The 20,707-nt window shown below is 42.2% G+C and overlaps 2 protein-coding genes across 5 annotated transcripts in view; one reads left to right on the top strand and one right to left on the bottom strand.

The window, feature by feature from the left end:
• Positions 1-18,689, top strand: part of TBC1D8 (TBC1 domain family member 8) — a 47,911-nt gene extending 29,222 nt beyond the window's left edge. For both annotated transcript variants that reach the window (XM_052664885.1, XM_052664884.1), the window contains exons 6-20: positions 295-502; positions 1,666-1,860; positions 2,740-2,922; positions 3,349-3,499; positions 4,088-4,302; positions 5,329-5,446; positions 8,838-9,123; positions 9,613-9,742; positions 10,060-10,158; positions 10,722-10,790; positions 12,145-12,385; positions 15,507-15,572; positions 16,163-16,252; positions 16,419-16,519; positions 17,713-18,689. In XM_052664885.1, the coding sequence (XP_052520845.1) occupies positions 295-502; positions 1,666-1,860; positions 2,740-2,922; positions 3,349-3,499; positions 4,088-4,302; positions 5,329-5,446; positions 8,838-9,123; positions 9,613-9,742; positions 10,060-10,158; positions 10,722-10,790; positions 12,145-12,385; positions 15,507-15,572; positions 16,163-16,252; positions 16,419-16,519; positions 17,713-18,171 (2,611 nt within the window). In that variant the 3' untranslated portion in view covers positions 18,172-18,689. The remainder of the gene's footprint in view (positions 1-294; positions 503-1,665; positions 1,861-2,739; positions 2,923-3,348; positions 3,500-4,087; positions 4,303-5,328; positions 5,447-8,837; positions 9,124-9,612; positions 9,743-10,059; positions 10,159-10,721; positions 10,791-12,144; positions 12,386-15,506; positions 15,573-16,162; positions 16,253-16,418; positions 16,520-17,712) is intronic.
• A 671-nt stretch (positions 18,690-19,360) lies between these two features.
• RPL31 (ribosomal protein L31) overlaps positions 19,361-20,707 on the bottom strand; it is a 662,822-nt gene continuing 661,475 nt past the window's right edge. For all 3 annotated transcript variants that reach the window (XM_052664933.1, XM_052664934.1, XM_052664935.1), the window contains exons 4-5: positions 19,961-20,073; positions 19,361-19,428 (exon numbers count right to left, since the gene is read on the bottom strand). In XM_052664933.1, coding sequence (XP_052520893.1) covers positions 19,397-19,428; positions 19,961-20,073 — 145 coding nt within the window. In that variant the 3' untranslated portion in view covers positions 19,361-19,396. The remainder of the gene's footprint in view (positions 19,429-19,960; positions 20,074-20,707) is intronic.

Here is a 20,707-nt window from a genome sequence, read left to right as displayed (position 1 = left end):
AGAGAAAGTGTATGGCTAAATAATAATGGTAATAAAAGAGACGACTCGTTTAAATTAATTTTCTTCCCTTTTCTATTGTTCAAGTAATTGCTTTTGATCTATTGATAAGAAACTGTTGATGATGATTCTTTTTTATTTCTAAGTTAGTCTTTTGTTGATGTGCTCACGTAGGCATTGAAGATTGCTGTGCGTGGTGCTTTTGTTCTCTATCCCTTGGTGAGACTAAGAAGAACCTTGTGCATGGTGCCTTGGCTTTCAGAGTCCTGTGATTTTCTTTTAATGCTTTCTCCTAAGGGATCTTGAAGCCAGAGCACAGAATGAATTCTTTCGGGCCTTCTTCAGATTGCCCAGGAAGGAGAAGCTACATGAAGTTGTAGACTGTTCTCTCTGGACACCATTCAGTCGCTGTCACACAGTGGGAAGGATGTATACTTCAGACAGTTATATCTGTTTTGCCAGCAAGGAAAATGGCTCCTGCAATGTTATCATCCCACTTAGAGAGGTAGAGTTGATTGTTTCATTTCAAGTCCTTATCTGCCTTTTTTCTGCTGTCACTTGATTTATCCACAAACTATTACTTGATGAAAGAGAAGGGTGCTTGTGTGTATTGTGCCTAAAAGACTGTTTAAAGTTCATTCTGGGACTCATTAGAACATGAGTTCCCAGGAATATGCATGGGTGAGTTAATGAAATTGTGAAAATTAAGCATGGGCAGCAGAACATACCACTGCAGTGGTTGGAGTCTGATTGATCCAAGACTGGGGCATTGCTCCCATCCCAGCTCCAGAAATGTGTACGTCCAACTTGATGTTGGTGGAGACTTCAGCTTGGACCCAGTCTGGCAACATAAAGGCATCCTTACCTGAGATCCATGCTTAGAAGTATTGAATCTCTCCCTCCACAGACAGACTCTAGCAAACTTGTGTGTACTTTGCAAACCAAAGGGGCAGTGGGGCAGTGAGAAAAGGGGGAATTCTGGAAGGAGTGATGAGTTGCTAAATTTCCATAAAATTAGAGACTTATTCTAGCAGAGGGAGAGTGCATGGGAAGGTGATGGGAGTAGAGGAGAAGGGGGAACTGTCAGCAAACATCTGCCTGATCTGCTGTGGATATGTTATGATCTCTTAACTAAAGCTTTCCTTTCATCCTCAGCTAATAACAGAATAACATGCAAATGGTGTATATCCTAACTGCAGTGACTTATCTTCCACTCTCACAGAAATAGAAAACAATAAGAGAATAGCATTAAATACTTCATCACAAGCAACTATTTCCCCCCATCCTCTAAAGTTTGAACGTAAATTTCCTCCTCAGTCCCATAGAATTTGATTGAGTCGACCCTTTTCTAAATCTAATATTAATCATTGCTTTCCTTTCTTATCTTTCCCCTCAGTCTGCTCTCCCAAAGTGGGTGGCAAAGTTGAAATAAAAACAAAACAGAAGGAAAAATAGCTGGGATACTTTCTGCTGCCCTATACGAGCTTCTGAAGATACCATAAACTTTGGGTGGCAGAATATGTCTGGCTAAGGAAAGCCAGTATGAATAACCACTTTTAAAACATGCATGTGAATGAATGCCATTTTTGTAAATTGAGGTGCATGTACAGTGTTTGAACATTTCTGTAGATGTGTGCATTATGTTTTCTTTTGATGTTTCTGGAAAAGGTAATCAGTATAGAGAAGATGGAGGACACCAGTCTTCTTCCTAATCCCATCATTGTTAGCATAAGGAGCAAGACTGCCTTTCAGTTCATTGAACTGAAGGAACGGGACGCTTTGGTGGAGAACCTACTCCAGAGGCTAAAAGAAGTGAACTCCAGCAACCCAGTGCACTGTAACAACCTGCAAAGTAAGAACCAGGTACTGAACTTCAGTGGCTTTTTGAATTATGCATTCATTGCATTTATCCATCGGTCTGTTGTGCTGCTGTTCTCAGGGATCAGTTTCGGTCTGGCGCTGTGCGACGCCTTTGGTTTTGACCAGTACAGTGGTGCAGAGGGTACCCATGGCGCAGCTGTGGGCTGCGCTGTTTGAGGGGAGCAGTGAATATGCTGAAGGCCAGCACTGCCCTTCACAGAGGCCTCAAAAATCTGACGTGAGGGCTGATAGAGATTTTGTGAAGTTCAGCAAAACTGAAAGTGAGGTCTGGCAGAGTGGCACCATGCAAAGGAGAGGCCTGGGCTGGCTGGCTAGAGAGAAACTGGGCAGCAGAAGCATGGAGCTTGTGGTGGACACCAGGCCGAGCCCATTGGTCAGCAGTGCCCTGTTACAGTGGAGAAGGCCACCAGACTGTGGGTTTGAGTGTAACCAGCAGGCCATGAGACTTTATTGCTTTCTTTTATTCAGTGCTTCTGAGTGTGATCTTGAATGCAATGCCCAGTTTTGACTCTGCCTCACCAAACAAGAAAAACAGTGACAAACTTTAGAAAGTGCCCTGTAGCACCACAACATGACTGTAGGTTGAAGTACGTGCCTTATGAGGTGAGGCTGAGGTCAGCAAGAATACTTAGAAATTACTAACAACAATGGTTTCAATGTAACAACTCTTCTCTGGCATACAAATAAATGATAATATGAATGAAGTCTTGAGTAAGACCTTTCCTCCTGGAAGGTATAAAACATTTTGATGCAACAGCCAGAGCTAGCCCAGGAAGCAGGCTGCTGCTTGTTTTGAATGCTGTTTGAGAGGCAGTTCTTAACCTCTTCTCATCTGTCACCTCCTGTGGACCTACACTGCAGAACGCTCCTGTGTTCACATCCACATGTGTGCCTGGGGGCTGTGAGCCTGGCAGTCCAGGAATGGAGGCTGCCCAAAGTAAGGACAGAAGCGAATGCGACAAGGAGAGCAGTTACTTGCTCAATGCTGAAGCACTGAGATCAGACTTTCATCAGTCAGGAATGGCAGGCCTTGATTTTGGAAAGGTATGTACAATTTTAGGGATGTTTTAAGTTTCTCTTCAAACAAACAAACAAACAAACAAAAACCAAACAGGTAATTCAAAATGCAGACAGGTAATTTTAGTGTAATAAATCTCTGTATTGCCTGGAGAAGCTACATGTGTAGCTATTTTTTTATTTGCATGTTTTTTTGTTTTTTTTTTTCTTCTTCCTCCCCCATTCCTTTCTGGTGAATATTTACAATGTTTTTCCCTATCTTCAGTTGTGTTCTCCCTTATGTGGTGATTCACGTATGCAAAATGGGCGTAGTTTAACTCCCTAGAGCACGCTTCCCATATCCTTTGGTAATGGAAATATCTTGCAGAATTTCTAAGTTATAGAATGTTTCTTGTTTTACAAGTTCTCACATGCACATGATTTGTTCTCTTAAAGAGACCTTCTTGTTTGCAGTCTAGGGAGCAAATCAAAGAGAGTCTATGGGATGACCATTTTGTGGAGTATGGGAGAACCGTGTGCATGTTTCGCACAGAGAAGATCAGAAAACTTGTTGCTATGGGAATCCCTGAATCCTTAAGAGGCAAACTGTGGCTGCTCTTTTCAGGTGAGCACTTACAGACTTGTTGGTTGTAGTCATGTCTGATTCTGTGCATAGCAAAACATTTAGGTACAGAATTTCCCAAGGGCAATTAAATGTCTTAGGCATGGAGTTTATGTGCTTCTGGAGGACAAATGATCAAATAATAACAGCAAGTAAGTAATCAGGTGGGTGGTAAGAATTTTATCTCGGCATGATGGCACAATGTGCAGAAAAAAATGAAATAACATCTGCTTCATCCGTGTAATTTAAAATTAACATCGTGTTTTCATAGAGTAATGCTCTCCTTCAAGGAACAATTTGATTTTAGCATAAATATTGATTTAACCCTAGTCAAATCAAATTACTGCAAAATAATGACATCTTCAAGTCAGCAGTGCTGCTCTTGCTCCAAGCTGAAAGTTGGCAGGAATAATAGAAACTAAAGATGGAAAAAACCAACTCGTTTCATCCACAGATCTGGCAGAGCCAGAAAGTTCCTGCAGGGTGATCTCAAATGTAGTCCTTAATCCAACACACAACATGCTCAAACGTCTGTAAAGTGTACAACTTCTTTAATCCACTTGTCTCTTCCTCCCTTCTGGCTGCTTCCAGACGCTGTGACAGATCTCGCCTCTCATCCTGGTTACTACGTACATTTAGTGGAGGCCTCCATGGGCAAGTGCTGTATAGTGACAGAGGAGATTGAGCGTGACCTCCACCGCTCGCTGCCTGAGCACCCAGCCTTCCAGAGCGAGACAGGGATAGCGGCTCTCAGGAGGGTGCTGACTGCGTATGCGCACAGAAACCCCAAAATAGGATACTGCCAGGTGAAAAGCTCCTAGAGGGCTAATGATGCTTTCCTTTCTCTCTCTCTCTCTCTCTCTCTTTCTCTCTTTCTCTCTTTCTCTCTTTCTCTCTTTCTCTCTTTCTCTCTTTCTCTCTTTCTCTCTTTCTCTCTTTCTCTCTTTCTCTCTTTCTCTTTCTCTCTCTCTTCCTCTCTTTCTCTCTCTCTTCCTCTCTTTCTCTCTCTCTTTCTCTCTCCCTCCCTCCCTCCCTCCCTCCCTCCCTCCCTCCCTCCCTCCCTCCCTCCCTTCCTTCCTTCCTTCCTTCCTTCCTTCCTTCCTTCCTTCCTTCTTTTTTTTCCCCCTTTTTCTTCTTTCTCACTTTTATCATTGTACTGGGAATAATTTAAACTCTGTTTTTTGATGAATAATGTCTTCAGTTACGGAAAATGCATAACTTTGGGCATTAAAAAATAAATTGATGCTTTTGTTTGTTTGAGGGTGAGTTTCTTGCACAATACTTGGAGACAGTGCAAAGGGAGCTGGCCTACACAGATGAGATTTGCATAGTGCACTTGGGCAGAGGTTTAGTGAAGCTCTGCTCTTTTTTCCAAAACTGATGATGTTGATGATGAAGTTCCTTACCCACTGTCTCCTAAATTAATATCTTTGCCTTCTGTGCAGCTCTCTGAATTCTAGCTAACATTGTAACAGTTCCACGTTCCCCCTCTTCTTTTGAAATACAAATACAGGGAGGGGGGAAAAAGCAGGCCTAAAACATCTTGCACTGTCAGCTACATGCTTTGTATCAGGGCAAATCCAGAATTGTGCCTTTCTCAGTTGTTTCCTATTGCTCTTAGGAAAACCAGCATATATAAGCTTGAAAAACTCGTTATGCCCTTTTCTTGGGTTGCAATTATGTATGCACTGACTGTTACCTTTCCTTGGCTGTTTTTGTCAGCCGTGTAGATCAAGTTAGGCTACTTTTATTTTAAAATATCCACAACTTAGCTTTTGCCAGTAGGTTTTGCTGTTGCTAATAAATCTTGATTTTCTTTTTCCCCTTGTAAGTCTATGAATATTTTGACCTCCGTGTTACTGTTATATGCCAAAGAGGAAGAAGCCTTTTGGCTGTTGGTTGCTGTGTGTGAACGAATGCTCCCAGATTACTTCAACCACCGAGTGATAGGTGAGCTGATGTCTCTTCCACTCTTCTTGCTAACTGGGAAGGGTCAGCTGGATGGCACTGGTAGCACTAAGCGCAGTTCTGCTGAGACGCAGAACCCATGAGTGAGGTGGTCCATATGTTTGTGTACTGTGGAAAGACAGCAGTGGTGGCTGCTTAAGTTCCAGTGTTATTTTTTGGTTCACAGAGTTTGAGCTGCTAGAGCCATAACCATAGAGACTGCTTTTTACAGTTTGTCATTTTTTTTCTCCTGTTGATCAGAAGATAGTAGAACTTTTGCCTGTTAGATAAAAATAGAAGAGCTTGTGTGTCTTGGTTAGCAGTGCTAGAGATTCTAGCTGTTTCAGGTCAGTTTAGGGAAGATGTGCAGGCTGTTTTTGAGCTGATGTGTCTGTCTAGCTGCTAGAGTAATTTTAGACATGCATCTAAAATGACCCTTTGTAACAAGTGCTGGTACTAAACCGGATAGCTGAAATGAGGTGCAGCAATAAGAAATAACACCAGCCCCTCTGGAGCACATGCTTTGTATTGCACGTGGCATGTCTTTGCTTTTTGCAATGCAGCTGTTTTAGAGACTGTTGTGAAAATAATCATGTAAATGGCTAATGCCTGCCTCATGCATAGGAGCTGAGCTGCTTAACAGAGTAATTGCACGCAGACGTGCAAGAAAAAGTATTTGTTCTTTGCAGTCTGTTTACTTCCTCCTCTTGCAGAAATATCTGATAGCTTTTCCCTCTTCAGTGCTAATCTTACTCTTTTAGTAAGTGTCTGCCATTACACTGTTGCTGTAGCAAAGGGAGGTCACTTGTGAGGAGGTGGAGATAGGAGGAATGGCCTGGCAGTATGGCTCTGGAGCACAGAGTTGGTGTCGGCAGTCTGGTGCTTCCTAAGGAGCAGGATAAGATGTCTGGGGAGATTTCTAATCATTTTCTTTCAGGGTGGGACTGTAATACCTCCTGATGCTGTGCAGCTGCACAGTCACTGAACTGGCAGGTGAGGCAAATTAAAGCAGAATTATAGTCAGCTAGATGCTTAGAATGTTTTGTGGTGTTTCCAGTGTCATTGGTATTTTCAGCTAGTGGATTTGGCACTGTAATTCTCCACACTTGTTTGAACTTCAGTTATTGTCTCCAGGCCTAACTTTATAAACTGCCATCCTGATGACTTACTCCCATGTACATGCATCTCTTTTCGTTATTTGGAAAAAGAATAAACTACACAGCTTGTCTATTTGTCCTTCTGCATTCCTAGATATCATCAGCCTAGGGCCTGTCTTAATGTCGGTGGTTGCTGGCTAATGGTCTGTAAAGAATTCCTCACACACAAATAAACTTGAATGTTCCCATACAGCTGGTCATATCACTACCCTTGCATTGTACTTGGAGTTTGTATCTTGCCTGTCTGCAGGTGGAGCAGATTTCCTACAAGGAAAGATTGAGGGAGTTGGGCTCCTTCAGCTTAGAGAGAGGCCTCTGGGGAGAACTAACTGCAGCCTTCTAGTACTTGAAGGATGCTTATAAGCAGGAAGGAGACTTTTTATGTAGGCAGATAGTGATAGGACAAGGGGGAATGGTTTCAAAATAAATGAGGAGAGGTTTAGATAAGATGTTAGAGAAGATTTTACAAGAGGGCAGTGAGGTGCTGACACATCTGTCTGGAGAAGCTGTGGTGTTCCATCCACCCCTGGAGGCACTCAAAGCCAGGTTGGATGGAGACCTGGGCAACCTGAGCTGGTGGGGAGCAGCCCTGCCCATGACAGGGTTGGAACTGCATGATCGTTAAGGTTCCTTCCACCCCGAGCCATTCTATGATTGTGTGATACTATGGTGCAGGTTAGAAACAAGTTGTGCTTGAGTCAAGAATGAAAACAGGAGTAATGCATTTCCAATTCTCGTGTTACCATGGCTCTTCCATCCTCTCCATAAATGTACTGACCAATTTACTACACTGTATCTGTTAGATTGTCATCACCTTGCTATTATCATTTTTCAGATGGTGAAAACCCCACTTCATTTCTATGAATTGCCTTTTCAGTCCTGGAGAAGTCATTTGGATCGTCCTTTTTTTTAAATGGACACCCTAGTATTTTCCTACCTCAGTATGATTTCATGATGCCAAAACCCCAGAAATTCAATTGCTTGGTTATTGTGGCTTCTGGGATCCTAATAGGCATAAAAATATCTTTGAATATACCTACTTAACTTTCACCTACAATGTCAACATTTACATTCACAATATAATATTCTGCAAATGATCTGGTCAGCATTGTACATTTCTTTTAAACTTTAGCTTTTGCCAGGCTCTCCTGTACTGCCTTTGAGTCTGAAAGGATCTTTGAATATGTCCACCTATCTGTCTCTAGTTTTCTTCAAATACCCCTAAAACTTTCTGTACCTTTTTTGATCCATAAACTATAAAAGCTATTAAATTCTTTATTAAAACCAAAATAAAAGCACTTAAGAAGACGAACGCTGCAGAATAACCCCAGTCTGCTTTCTTTTCTGTTTTCTTTTCCCTTATCATCTGACATAAAAAAAACCTGTCCCTTCAAAGCAGTCACAGTGCTTGGTATTTCTCAGAAGCTCTTTGCATGCTCCTGGGTACTTATTTTCAATTTTGGATATTGTAATGTTTGTTCAGAGAGCAGCAGAAGCTTTTTGTGGCTTAATGCGAAAACAGAATTATCATGCCTGTTTGTTTGTTTGTTTTTTTAATATGATTTGGATGTAAAAACAAAAGATAACACAATTTTCCAGCTCAAAAAAAAGAAACGGGGCCTAAATCTGCTCCTTCTGGAAGGCCTGGTTTGGATGGAGAGGAAAGATTGTATACAGACATTGCAGAAATCTTCTCTTTAAAAAAAAAATCTATATATCTTTGCATTTACCTGTGTACCCATAAATATTTGTGTACATATGTGTGTATATATGTATTCATATATGTGTAAATCTCTTCTTCGTGCTTAATGAATGTGGTCATCTATATTTTGTTACCTGGAGTGAAAGCTCTGCTGCCTGTTTGCTTGAGTACATATGCTGTAGAGGAATCTGTACTGTTTCATTTTCATGACATAGACCCCAAGTTGAACGGAAAAATGCTTTAAGATTGCTTTTCCTGTCACTTATGTGCTGTTTTAGCCAAAAACAACAGCTGCTGCTATTACTATTTTACTGCACCTTAAAGGCACTTAGCAGAACCATCGTGGTCTTGCAGAATGTTGCACAGTGAAGATCACTGGTGTAAGGGTTGGGGCTGAGATCACAGCAGGAAGATAATGGAGATTTCATTGTAGCCATATGCATATCTTGTCAGTGCAGTTAAAAAACAATCGTTGGCTTTAAGGAATATTTTTCCTGTGTCAGTCCTGGCTAATGCTGCTTCCTTGCACTTGCAGGTGCTCAGGTAGACCAGTCGGTGTTTGAAGAGCTTATAAAAGAGCAGCTTCCAGAACTGGCCGAACATATGAAGGACCTGACAACCTTAGCTTCCATTTCTCTTTCGTGGTTCCTCACCCTTTTTCTTAGCATTATGCCTCTAGAAAGTGCTGTGAATGTCGTAGACTGCTTTTTCTATGATGGGATCAAAGCCATCTTCCAGCTAGGCTTGGCCATACTTGAAGCCAATGCGGTGGACTTGTGTAACAGCAAAGATGATGGGCAGGCCCTGATGATTCTGAGCAGGTACCGTCACGCGTCTGGTTGCAGGAACATTGCTTCCCTCGCAAATCTTTCTGCAGTCAAAGGAATTTGGGTGCTGTTGTCATGACAACTGTAGGCACCCTCTGTGTTAACATGCTGCTGCTTTCCCGGTGCCTATCTCAAACAATGGGCTTTGTAAATTTGACAAATGCATGTCCTGTGACACTTCCTGGCGGTGCCGAGACATGCACACAGTGTCAGTGTGCAGTGTATGCTGCTGCTCTTTGTGTCTTCCCTGGAGTGACGAGCTTCCCGCTCCCGACCTCAAGGAGACAGAAGTTTTCTTCCTTGGGCAGCGTTTAGTCATTTGGGGGGTTGTTTTTTCCTAGGATGAGTAATACTGAAGGCATTTCTGAAAAACACAGCAGCCTAAAAAAAAATAAATTTAAGTCTGAGCCATAAGACTTGTTATTGATATTGAAAAAAATGTAGTACAGAGTAATCTGTGTTGCTTGTACTTGTTCCCTCTAGGTTTTTAGAGCACGTAAAAAATGAGGAGAGCCCTCTGCCACCTATTGGTAATCACCATGCATTTTTCAGCGACGATCAGGAAGCCACTCCAGTGACTGAAATAGCTAATCTCATTCATGATTCTTACGAGGTAAAATCCAGCTTGGTGTCTTCTGATCAGATAAGTTGCAATTTTGTGAAAGAAAAAGGTTTAAATTCAACATAGTTGTTTCAATAGTTAATACACATTTTTAAAGATCTTTGAAGAAGGGCTCAAATGCAAAATACTAGGTGCAGAATAAATACATACACTGAGAGGTCAGTTAGAGATTGAATACATTTAAACTGTGCATGGGGGAGTCACGATACTTTAAAAGCTGTATTTCCCATCTATTGGAAATACAGTTTACTGGAATTATCAGTATAGTGAAATATACAAAACAATAAGCTTCTGTTCCTTCTTTTAAGAAATTTGGAGACCACTCTGTGGAACAGATAGAGCATATGCGTTACAAACACAGAATCCGTGTTCTGCAAAGCCATGAAGACACAACCAAGCAAAATGTGGTGAGTAGAATGTTGTTTAGGCTGAGATTTAACACCTCCCCTCCTCCGCAATGTTCTGTGGCAACCAGCTTTCAGTCTTCTTAAGGTGCAAGATTATGAAAAAAGGGGGAAGCATTATTGACTCTGGAAAAAAGCTCTTTTCTGGGATGCTTGATGTTTTTATTTTGCAGCCACATGCATTATTTTCTAGGGTGGCTATAACATTAAGAACAACTGCAGGACAGTCCAGCCTAATGCTTTGTGTATGGCAGTGGCCCTGGGCAGATGCCTGGGGAAGAGCAAGAACAGAGCTCGTGATGTGATGCTTCCCCGGCCTCCTGTGACCTGCTGCTTAGGGACTTCCTGTCTTTGTTTCTGATAGCCCTTAGGGGATTTCTTTTCTCACAGGTTTGTCCAACCAGGGAACCTAGAGAAGGGGGGGGGGAAATTGCAAAGATTTTTTCAGTGCTCCAGTTTGTACCTGTAACCACATAAGAACAGTCATTGGGAGGGTTCGTGTGCTTGCTTGTTTGTGCCAGTGATGACAGTAGCAAGCATTACGACTAACATGTATTCTCTTTAAGCTTCGAGTTGTCATCCCAGATGTTTCGATTCTTCCTGAAGATTTAGAGGAATTGTATGACCTGTTCAAGGTTGGTATACATAAAAAGTAGTGGATTAAGCTATTTGAGGCTCCTGGCTGTAACCTCCTGCCATCGCTTAGCACAGCCATCTTGCACTTCATGTCTGGGATGCCTGGGAGAGGTGTTCTGTGTTACCTGGAGGAGATCTTAGCTGGAACTTGTCATTTTGTCCTTTGTGTGGTTGTCCAGTTGCAAAAGAGCAATGCTAATGTACTGATAATTCAATGGAGAACTACTGAGAACATTTTTTCTAACTTTCTGCTTGGTAATGGTCCATGAAAAAATTAGGTCCCTGTAATTTTCACATGCAGACTAGACTTATTATGTAGTTCTGCTCACTGGAGATCTGTAATACTTTTAAGTCCTGCTCTGTTAATGCTCTTTAAAGGCACTCTCAATTGTCCGTGGAGTGGGAGGAAACCCAGAAACTTACATCTTTCCTATTAGTTGCCAATTGTCTTTTTCTTCTTCAGTTCCTTAACATCAGGATGACATTTAAAAGAGCTGTTATAAAAGATATTTGGAGATGGAAACATTTAAGATTACACAGATATCTGTGATTTAGAGCTCCACACATGTAATGGACATTTAATGTATATTTCTTTTGATCTGTTGCTCATCCATAAATATTAGGCACTGAGAACATTCTTGTGGTATGTATGTACCCAGTGTTAAGTATCTTTGTGGCTAAGAGCAGTTGTATTCTTGTTCCATTAGCTGTGGTAAGATGCTGCTGCTGTAGTGTGATGCACTCTGTAGTGCTTTCCTCCTGTTCCTTACTGCTGTTTTTTATCCTTGACTCTTACTTGCACTCCTTCTCTTTTCTCACTTGGTTTCCTTGTGGTTCCTTTTTTTGTTACCTCCTTTGCTCCCTCAGGACAGCTTGTTTTGTTGGGACTCTTTGTTGTGCATCAACCTGACTGGCCCTAAGAGAAGAATAATGGGAACAGCATCCAAACTGAGAGTTGTGGGAGAGGATTATGAGCGGGTCAAGCATGTTTGACACCTTGAATTTTCTCCACTCTCCTGTACCTTTAGATGGATGTCCTGAGCCAGATACAGCCAATAGAGAGTGTCAGCAGCTCTTCCCCCAAGAGTCTGTCCAGTTTCTTTTCAAATTTATTAATTATCTATTGGCGATAATAAGAGCACTTGGATGCTCTAATTAAAGATTCATACTTAGCTTTTTAGCTCAGTATGAATCTAGCTCACATGAATAGTCTCGGTATCATTATAACACTGCGCACAAAGAGAATTTTGAGCATTTCCAACACACTTTGATGTGCATGCCTTTTTCTGCCAGTCGTGCTCCCTTTGATATTGCAGACTGCAATTCCCCTTTCCTGCATTTGATTTCTCCTAGAGGGAACATCTAATAAGATGCTACTGGGACACGGTGGGGCCTGCCGCTGAGCGACACGACCCCAGCAGGCCATACGCCGAGCAGTACCGGATTGATGCCCAGCAGTTTACTAACCTCTACAAGCTCGTTTCACCCTGGACATGTGGGGAGCACACCAACATCCTTGCTGAGAGGACATTCCGCCTTCTAGATGACAATATGGACCACCTCATTGAGTTCAAGGGGCTTGCCAGCTGCCTAGGTATTGGCTTCTTACATGGGGGAAGGTGGACAGAGGTGGGGTGGCATGGGGTGAGATAGATGTCATGTAATTGGTGACCCTGCACCCAGGCAGATAGTGATAAAACAAGGGAGAACGGCTTTTAAACTAAGAGAGGGGAGATCTAGGTTAGGTATTAGGAGGAAGTTCTTTACTCAGAAGGCTGTGAGGTGCTGGCACAGCTGCACAGAGAAGCTGTGGTACCCTGAGGCCCTGGGCAGCCTGAGCTGGTGGGGGGCAGCCGTGCCCACAGCAGGGGTTGGGGCTGGGTAGGATTTGCTGTCCCTTTGAATCCAAACCATTATATGATTCTTTGAAGATGTGAGCAAGTATTTTTCTTATACGTGTAATTCACTTAACCAGTGAACTTTACTAATATTCATTGTTCTATTCACAGTAAGTAGGTTAGATTTAAAAGACGCCTGAGGTCGTCATTCAATATTGGATTAAAATATGTGTTAGTAATTTTGTTGAAAGTATTTCATGAATCAAAATCATACCTGGGTCTGTGTGGAAGGCTAGGAAATCTTCTCTGCCAGATTGCTGTACTCAGTATACCTTTGAAATTGCAGTACATTATCTGTAATTGCTTCTTCAATATTTATCTTAATCTCATTTAAGATTATCTGAGTTTGCTGCTGCTGACAATAAGCAGAACAAAAAAAAATTTACCATCAGGGACTGAGAGCAGAGCTTGAGGCCACAGCTGAGATGAGGCTGTTCATCCCCAAATCTGTCTGAAGAACAGTAGTACATCTCAGCTGTTGCCTGACCCCAAATAACAAAAATGCTTCAACAGTCAAAGCCTCAAGAAATTAAGTAAATCCATATTTTTGTCACTTAAGCTTTCTAGAATTTTTTATGTGAACCAAATCAACCCATACTTTCAATTCTTACATTCTTTAAACTGAAATACTGTTTCCACAGTATTTCAGTGCTTTTGAAAGTTTAGAAGCAGTCTTCATTAGCAAGGGCTCCAGCTGCGCCACCCAAGCTGCAGAAAGCAAAGTTAAGGACTGGGAGAAGGAAGATCTGCGCACTCTAAGTGAAGATCAGGTTTGAGACTGCCTAAAGAACCTGAACGTGGACAAGTCCATGGGGTCCAACAAGATCCATCCACAGGTTCTGAGGGAACTGGTGGAGGAAGTTGCCAAGCCGCTGTCTGTATCTGAAAGGTCATGGCAGTCTGGTGAAGTTCCCCGATTGGAAAAGGGGAACTATAACCCCCATTTTCAAGAACAGAAAAAAAAAGAAGATCCAGGGAACCACAGGCCAGTCAAGCTAACCTCTGTGCCTGGCAAGATCATGGAGCAGATCCTCCTGAAAGCTCTTCTAAGGCACTTGGAAAACAAAGATGAGGTGATTGGTGGTAACCAACATGGCTTCACAAAGGGCAAGTCATGCCTGATGAAACTTGTTCACTTTTTATGGTGGAGTTACAGTGTCAGTGGATAAAGGAAGAGCAGCTGATGTCAAACTACCTGGACTTGTGCAAAGCATTTGACACTGTCCTGCACAGCATCCTGGCTGCCAAACTGGGGAAAAATGGATTTGATGGAGTACTCCCTGGATAAGGATTTGGCAGGATGGTCACACTCAGAGAGCTGTGGTCAATATCTTAATGTCCAAGTGGAGACTGGTGAGGAGTGGCGTTCCTCAGGGATTGGTGCTGGGACCAGTGCTATTTATCCTTTTTGTAGGTGACTGAGAGTGGGACTGAGTGCACCCTCAGCAAGTTTGCAGATGACACCAAGCTGAGCAGCGCTGTTGACATGCCAGAAGGAAGAGATGCCATCCAGAGGGACTTGGACAGGCTTGAGAGGAGGGCCCACGCCAACCTCATGAAGTTCAGCAAGGCCAAGTGCAAGGTCCTGCACCTCTGTGGGGCAATCCCAAGCACAAATACTGGTTAGGTTGAGAGTGGCTTGAGAGAAGCCCTGAGGAGAAGGATTTGGGGGTGTCAGTTGATGACAGATTCAACGTTAACCAGCAGTGTGTGCTTGCATCTCAGAAGGCCAACCATATCCTAGGATGCATTGAGAAAAGTGCGACCAGCAGACCAAGGGAGGTGATTCAACCCTTCTACTCTGCTCTTGTGAAACCCCACCTGGAATACTGCATCCAGTTTTGGAACCTCTACATAAGGAGGACGTGGAGCTGTTGGAGAAGGTCCAGTAGAGGGCCATGAAGATGATCAGAGGGCTGGAGCATCTCCTCTAAGGGAACAGGCTGGGAGAGCTGGGGTTCTTCAGCCTGGAGAAGAGAGCTTCAGGAGGACCTTGAAGTGGCCTTCTAGTGCCTGAAGAGGGCCTACAGGAATGCTGGGGAGGGACTTTTTAGAAGGGCACGTAGTGACAGGATGAGGGGAAATGGCTTTAAACTGGAAGAGGTTAGATTTATACTGGATATTAGGAAGAAATTCTTTTCTGTGAGGGTGGTGAGACACTGGAACAGGTTGGCCAGCAAGGCTGTGGATGCCCCCTCCATGGAGCATTCAAGGCCAGGCTGGATGGGGCTGTGAGCAACCTGGTCTAGAGGGAGGTGCCCCTGCCTATAGCAGGAGGGATGGAACTAGGTGATCTTAAAGGTTCCTTCCAACCCAAACGATTCAAAGACTCTCATTTCTTCTAATCACTGAAAATATTAGCTATATTACAAGAAAAGTAGGTATCTTGTTGGGGCTTATTTTATAGAACAGTGGTAAGGGCAAAAGGGAAGAAACATTAAAAACCTTATGGAACCCAAATGAAGAGAGTTTTCTGTCTCTCCCCTTTCTTGTTCCTGCTTATCTTGAAGCAACAAACAGCCTTCACTGGATTCCCTATCATTCTCCTTGATATTTTTAATTGATGATGAAGTTCCGTAGGGTAGGTACTCCCATTCTATTTGACAACAACAGAGAGCACAACAGATGCCTGTCACCTGCTGTTCCTCATTAATAGGCACAACTTAAAATATTTCAAAGTAACATGCTTGTTTTCATTATTCTTTCAAACAATTATCTTTTCTGCACTGAGATGGCTTTATTTTAAGCTGTGGGAGTAAATGCTCTAGTTCACTTCCTTATTTTTCTTCCTCCTCCCTCCCCCACTTCTTCTCACAGATGTCATGTATAATGGAGAAATGAATGAAAAGATCAAGTTCTTGTATAGGCTGCACATCCCACCTGGTAAGAAATTTGAAAGGATGTACCTCAGTTTCCCTTAAAAAAAATAAAATAAAATAAAAATCAGCAAACCACCCAATGAAAACTGTTGGGCTGCCTAATGAGCTGTCTTGCTTCCTTCAGCTGGGATTTGCATTTGTAATTACACTCACTCCAGTTAAAAGCTTTTTGGGTGGAATTTATGGATACAAAACGTTAAGGCTCACATCTGCTGTATCCAGAGATGTTTTGCTGCCAGTTCCATGGTTATTTCTAGATAAATACAAACTGGGATTACATTATTGAATGGCTGCACTCAGTTTGCAGTAGAAATGTCCTCATCACATCTTGATCCAGTTGTGATGAGGTGACAAAATTTTGCAATGGTTTCTCTGGTCAAAGTTTTTTAATTCAGTGTGCCATTCCTATCAGACTTCCTACTCTTACTGCAGCTCCAGCTTTACTTACATTAACATATTTTTACATTATGATTTAATGAAGTAACTGCTTAAAAATATATTTGTCCTGTTATTTAGCTTTCAAGTATGTAAATTCTACAAACATAAATAACAGTATGCAGCGTTAGAAGGATTAATGATACCTCTTTTGGACAGCTCTCACAGAAGATGAGAGAGACAGCCAGTCACCACTGAAGAATCCTTTGCTGTCAACTTCAAGACCATTAGTCATTGGGAAATCAAATGGTATGGAGGAAGTGGTTCCCTATTGCATGCGTGTGTGTCTGAGATAAGGACTTTCCACATGTTACCCCCACTCCGTTATCTTCACTCTCTGGGTTTTATTCTGAAATGTTGATTTACTGCAACGACTTGAAAACTAATTCTCCTTTTTGTGTCCGCTCCGTAAAAGGAGATGCAGTAGATTACCAAAAGCAATTGAAACAGATGTTGAAGGACCTAGCCAAAGAAAAGGATGCTAAAACTGAAAAAGAATTGCCAAAAATGAGCCAGGTATGTATGTTAGGGGCTGCGGTCTGTTTTTGAAGTAGAGAGCATTCACAAATGAACTGTCTGAATACAGCTGCTTAGCTCTTAGGGTAACTTAAGCCCAAGCTCAGATTCAGTCCTTTAGGTGTCTAGGACTGCTTTATTCCGATGGAGGGAAAAGGCATCATGTCAAAAAACAATCAGCCACCTTTCTAAGCAGCTTCCTCTCCACAGACTCACTGGTAAATACACAGTGTTAACAGGATAGAAAAAAAGCACTCTTCATAAACCCAAAGAATTCTTGAGAATGCATACTGCTGTTCTGTCTCTTCTGATCTCCTCCCCACAGAAGGGTAACCTTGGTCCATCAACAGTTGAGACCTGCCCTGTCTTAGCCTAATGCTGACCTGAACTGCATGAGGCAGCCAAAGGCTCTTCACCTTGTCATCTCTTTCCTAATGCCAGTATTGTGTATGTTTTTGATACTGGGGAACAGGGACCCTGTATTATTAAAATGTGTATGGACATACAAAGAGAAAGGAGAATCTGCCTAGAATCCCTTCTGCAATGGTACAGCTAAATAAAGTTTTTGATGGGTAGCCTGGCCCTAGCCTTACATAAGCTTAGCAGGACTCACACCATCTGAGGGCAGCATTTGACTGAACTTCCTGAGGTCCCTTTCAACTTGAATTAACCTTTGTGCGAAACTTCAGGTCTCACAGATAGAATAGCTCATGGCCTAAGAAGCATCTGTGAAGTGTGAATGAGGGAAGGAGTTTGGTTTTTTTTATAATTAGGAAAAAAAAACAACAAAAAACTGGTGAGAGCTGGGGAAGCAGTGGAAGGGAAAGTATTCTGAGGTCTGTGAGTGGCTACTGTGGTTGTGAGTCACTCTAACAACCTGTGATTTTTCTGCCAGTAATGTACTGTATCTATCTCCACTTGTCCTTTGGTCATCTGTGAGGTCCTGTTCTAAGCAGGGAAGCAAAGTTCTTTCCTGCTCTGTTCCCCTTTTGATTTCCAGTATATTTCCAGTGTTTCTCAGCTTGAGTGGAGGTTGAAATCCCCTTGCTTGCAGTTTTCTAAAGCTCATTTTTGACTTCCGCTTGCAAGTCTGCTTTTTGAGAGCAGTGAGCAATGCTCTGCCTTCCCCTGACTCCTAGTTACCCATGGCATAGCTGTTCAGCACCTTACTTCTGGTTTTTCATCCTTTGCAGAGAGAATTCATTCAGTTCTGCAAAACCTTGTACAGCATGTTTCACGAAGATCCAGAGGAGAATGACTTATATCAAGCCATTGCCACTGTGACCACCCTGTTACTTCAGATTGGAGAAGTAGGACAAAGGAGCATCAGCCTGGGGAGCGGATCGGATGAATTCAGTGAGGACCTGCAGGCCCAGGCCTCTGCTTCAGACCATGATGCTGTTTTTAGTGACGCTGTGAAGACCCTTCACAGAGACTCTCAGTCTTCACCTGTGACCGAAGGGGACTGGACTGTCTCTTTTGAACATATTTTAGCATCCCTCTTAACGGAACAGTCCTTAGTTAATTTCTTTGAAAAACCCCTAGAGCTAAAACCAAAACTTGAGAACGCAAAGTTGAATCAGTACAGTCTCAAAACAAATGGGATGAGCTGCCAGTCACGGAGCGAACATACAAAACTAAACACACAGTAGCAACAAACCTATCAAAAAGAACATGCACTGAAATTATGCCAAAGCACATACTGTACAAGGCTTTCAGTCAGCAGCGGACTTCTGATAAACAGTGTGTTAGTTTGTGGTTTTCAGTTGAAGAGTTTTAAAGCTAAAGGGTGTGTAAGTAAGTCATTTTGTGCCATCCACTGGATGTTAAAAGGAAACATCTGTCTACAGCGTGAAGACAGTGAAGTCCTCTTCCATACTGGGAGAGCAGAGGCTGGCTCCTGTTGTCCCTTTTCTTTTTTTTTAAAGGAAAATAAAAACCAACACAAAAAACAGGGAAACTATTCAGCTACTGTCTGCAGTTTGTTTAGGTTGCCTTTTTTGCACTAATAACTGAAAACTGTTTCAATGCTGGTAATTGAAACTATTTTAATATATTTGATTGTATTCCAATTTGTATGTCTTGCTGAAAAGTTAAGTGTACATGGACTGTGCTTTTGATGTTGGTCTCTGAAAGTATGCACTTTTCAATAAACCCTTTTTGTACTAGACCTGCACTAACAATTTCTGGATTGATGGGAGCTAAGTGCCATTAGTTTCCTACTTCAAATTCCCTGAGGTAGTGCGTTCCCATTTAATAGCCTGGCCAGAGCCCCACGTCTCAGTGCAGTATGCAGACAGAAGCCTTCTGACTCAAAGCACACCAAAGGAAGAACAGCTGCAGACTCTAGGAGAGATTACATATACAAAGTACTGTTACAATACCTGGGTTGTGGCTCTTTATACCTACAGGAAAAAAATCCTAGGACTTTGCCAGCCAAACACCATATTCTGTATTACATTCACGTGTAACAGAAGTCTGCAGAGTTTTCTGTTGTTTAGAATCACAGAATGGCCTGGGTTGAAAAGAACACAATGATCATCTGGTTTCAACCCCCCTGCTGTGTGCAGGGTCACCAACCACCAGACCAGGCTGCCCAGAGCCACATCCAGCCTGGCCTTGAATGCCTCCAGGGATGGGGCATCCACAGCCTCCTGGGGCAACCTGTTCCAGTGCGTCACCACCCTCTGTGTGAAAAACTTCCTCCCAGATAATAAATAATAAAAAAATAACATCTCCATTATGCAAAGCCCCAAGAAAACAAGTTATCTCCTGTTCAACTCAATGCTTCCCGGGTGAGATCTTGAAGAGACCAGACAATAAAAAAATTTAAGAGTAAACTTTCTTTTTAATTATTTTATTGTAATTAAAATCGGTTTAATTTTCATCCACATTGACTGTCTGTAGACCTGCAAAACAAGAAGTTGTACCATCATCTATTCCTATGATAACTCCCTTTCACGTACATGCAAGTCTTCCCAAGAGAAATCCACCTATGGTATGAAAGCTAGTTTGCTGATATACTTCTGGAAGAATTATACAGGGAAGTACTAATGGAAGCTTCACATTAAATCCATTCTGGAGATAAGGTATTTTTCAGCTGACACACACGAAGGCTCTACCTGCTTGTGCCTTCAACATCATTAGACATACTTTAAATAGGAAAACATGAATCTTAAATGACTCTAACATGTACAGTTGTTTTTTTTTTTTTTTCCTTTCAAATATATTTGTATATATTATTTCACATAATTCCATGCTTACAATTTTAATCCTGACCAGGCAAGCTAGCTTGCTCTCTACAGTAAATTAAGTTAAATCAGCAATTTGACCCCTTTCTGCACTTTTCATCCTAACTTTGCATTGCAGGAGGGGAGCTGTCCTATTTCACTAGCTGCTCACTGCTGTGCCTTCCTTCAGGAAGATGCCATGCCACCTTACCTTTGAACGTTGTGACTGGTACATAGGTAACCAGCGTGTACAGCTTGTTTGGGGAATCTTCATCCTCATTGCGCTTTCTGGACAAACGCACACGGATACGGTAAGGAACATTCCTAAAACGAGACATCATTAACTGTCAATAAAACATGTACTGAATTTTTGTCAGTCAATAGGAAAGAAAAAAGCTCTTTGTTCCATGGTTACTAACCTCTCTGATTTCTGAAGCTTTGCCTATTTCAAAGACATGATGAATCAATCACTTTTCTGTAGCAGCACCGTAACAAGAATGAAAGCCTGTGCCTTGGAATTGATGCTGCTTGCCTTAAAGGAGCTTTTATGTTTAAGTGTGCCATTAAGAGTCAACTGAGCCTTGAATATTGATGATCTACTGGCAGCATAACATCAGAAGTGCACCACTGCTCTACTTCTGATCCAGCAAATAGACAAAATGAAGATGACTATCATCAGCAAGCAGCTGTTACTAACAAGCATTTCTTACCTGAATAGAATATAATAGTTCAGTTGGAAGGGATCTGCAAAGATATATTGGGTCCAATTGCCCAACTGCTTCCAGGCCAACAAAAAGTTCAAGTGTATTTTCATTGAAGGCATTGTCCAAATGCCTCCTAAACAGACAGGCAAGGGACATCGCCAACCTCTCTAGGAAAGCTGTCCCAGTGTTTGAGCTCCTTTGCAATAAAGAAATTGTTCCTAATGCTCAGTCTGAACCTCTCCTGGTGCAGCTCT

The sequence above is a fragment of the Tympanuchus pallidicinctus genome, unplaced genomic scaffold (genome assembly GCF_026119805.1).
Source record: "Tympanuchus pallidicinctus isolate F22 unplaced genomic scaffold, pur_lepc_1.0 scaffold6, whole genome shotgun sequence".
In the NCBI taxonomy this organism is placed as follows: Eukaryota; Metazoa; Chordata; class Aves; order Galliformes; family Phasianidae; genus Tympanuchus; species Tympanuchus pallidicinctus.
This window is presented reverse-complemented; position numbering and strand designations above follow the sequence as displayed.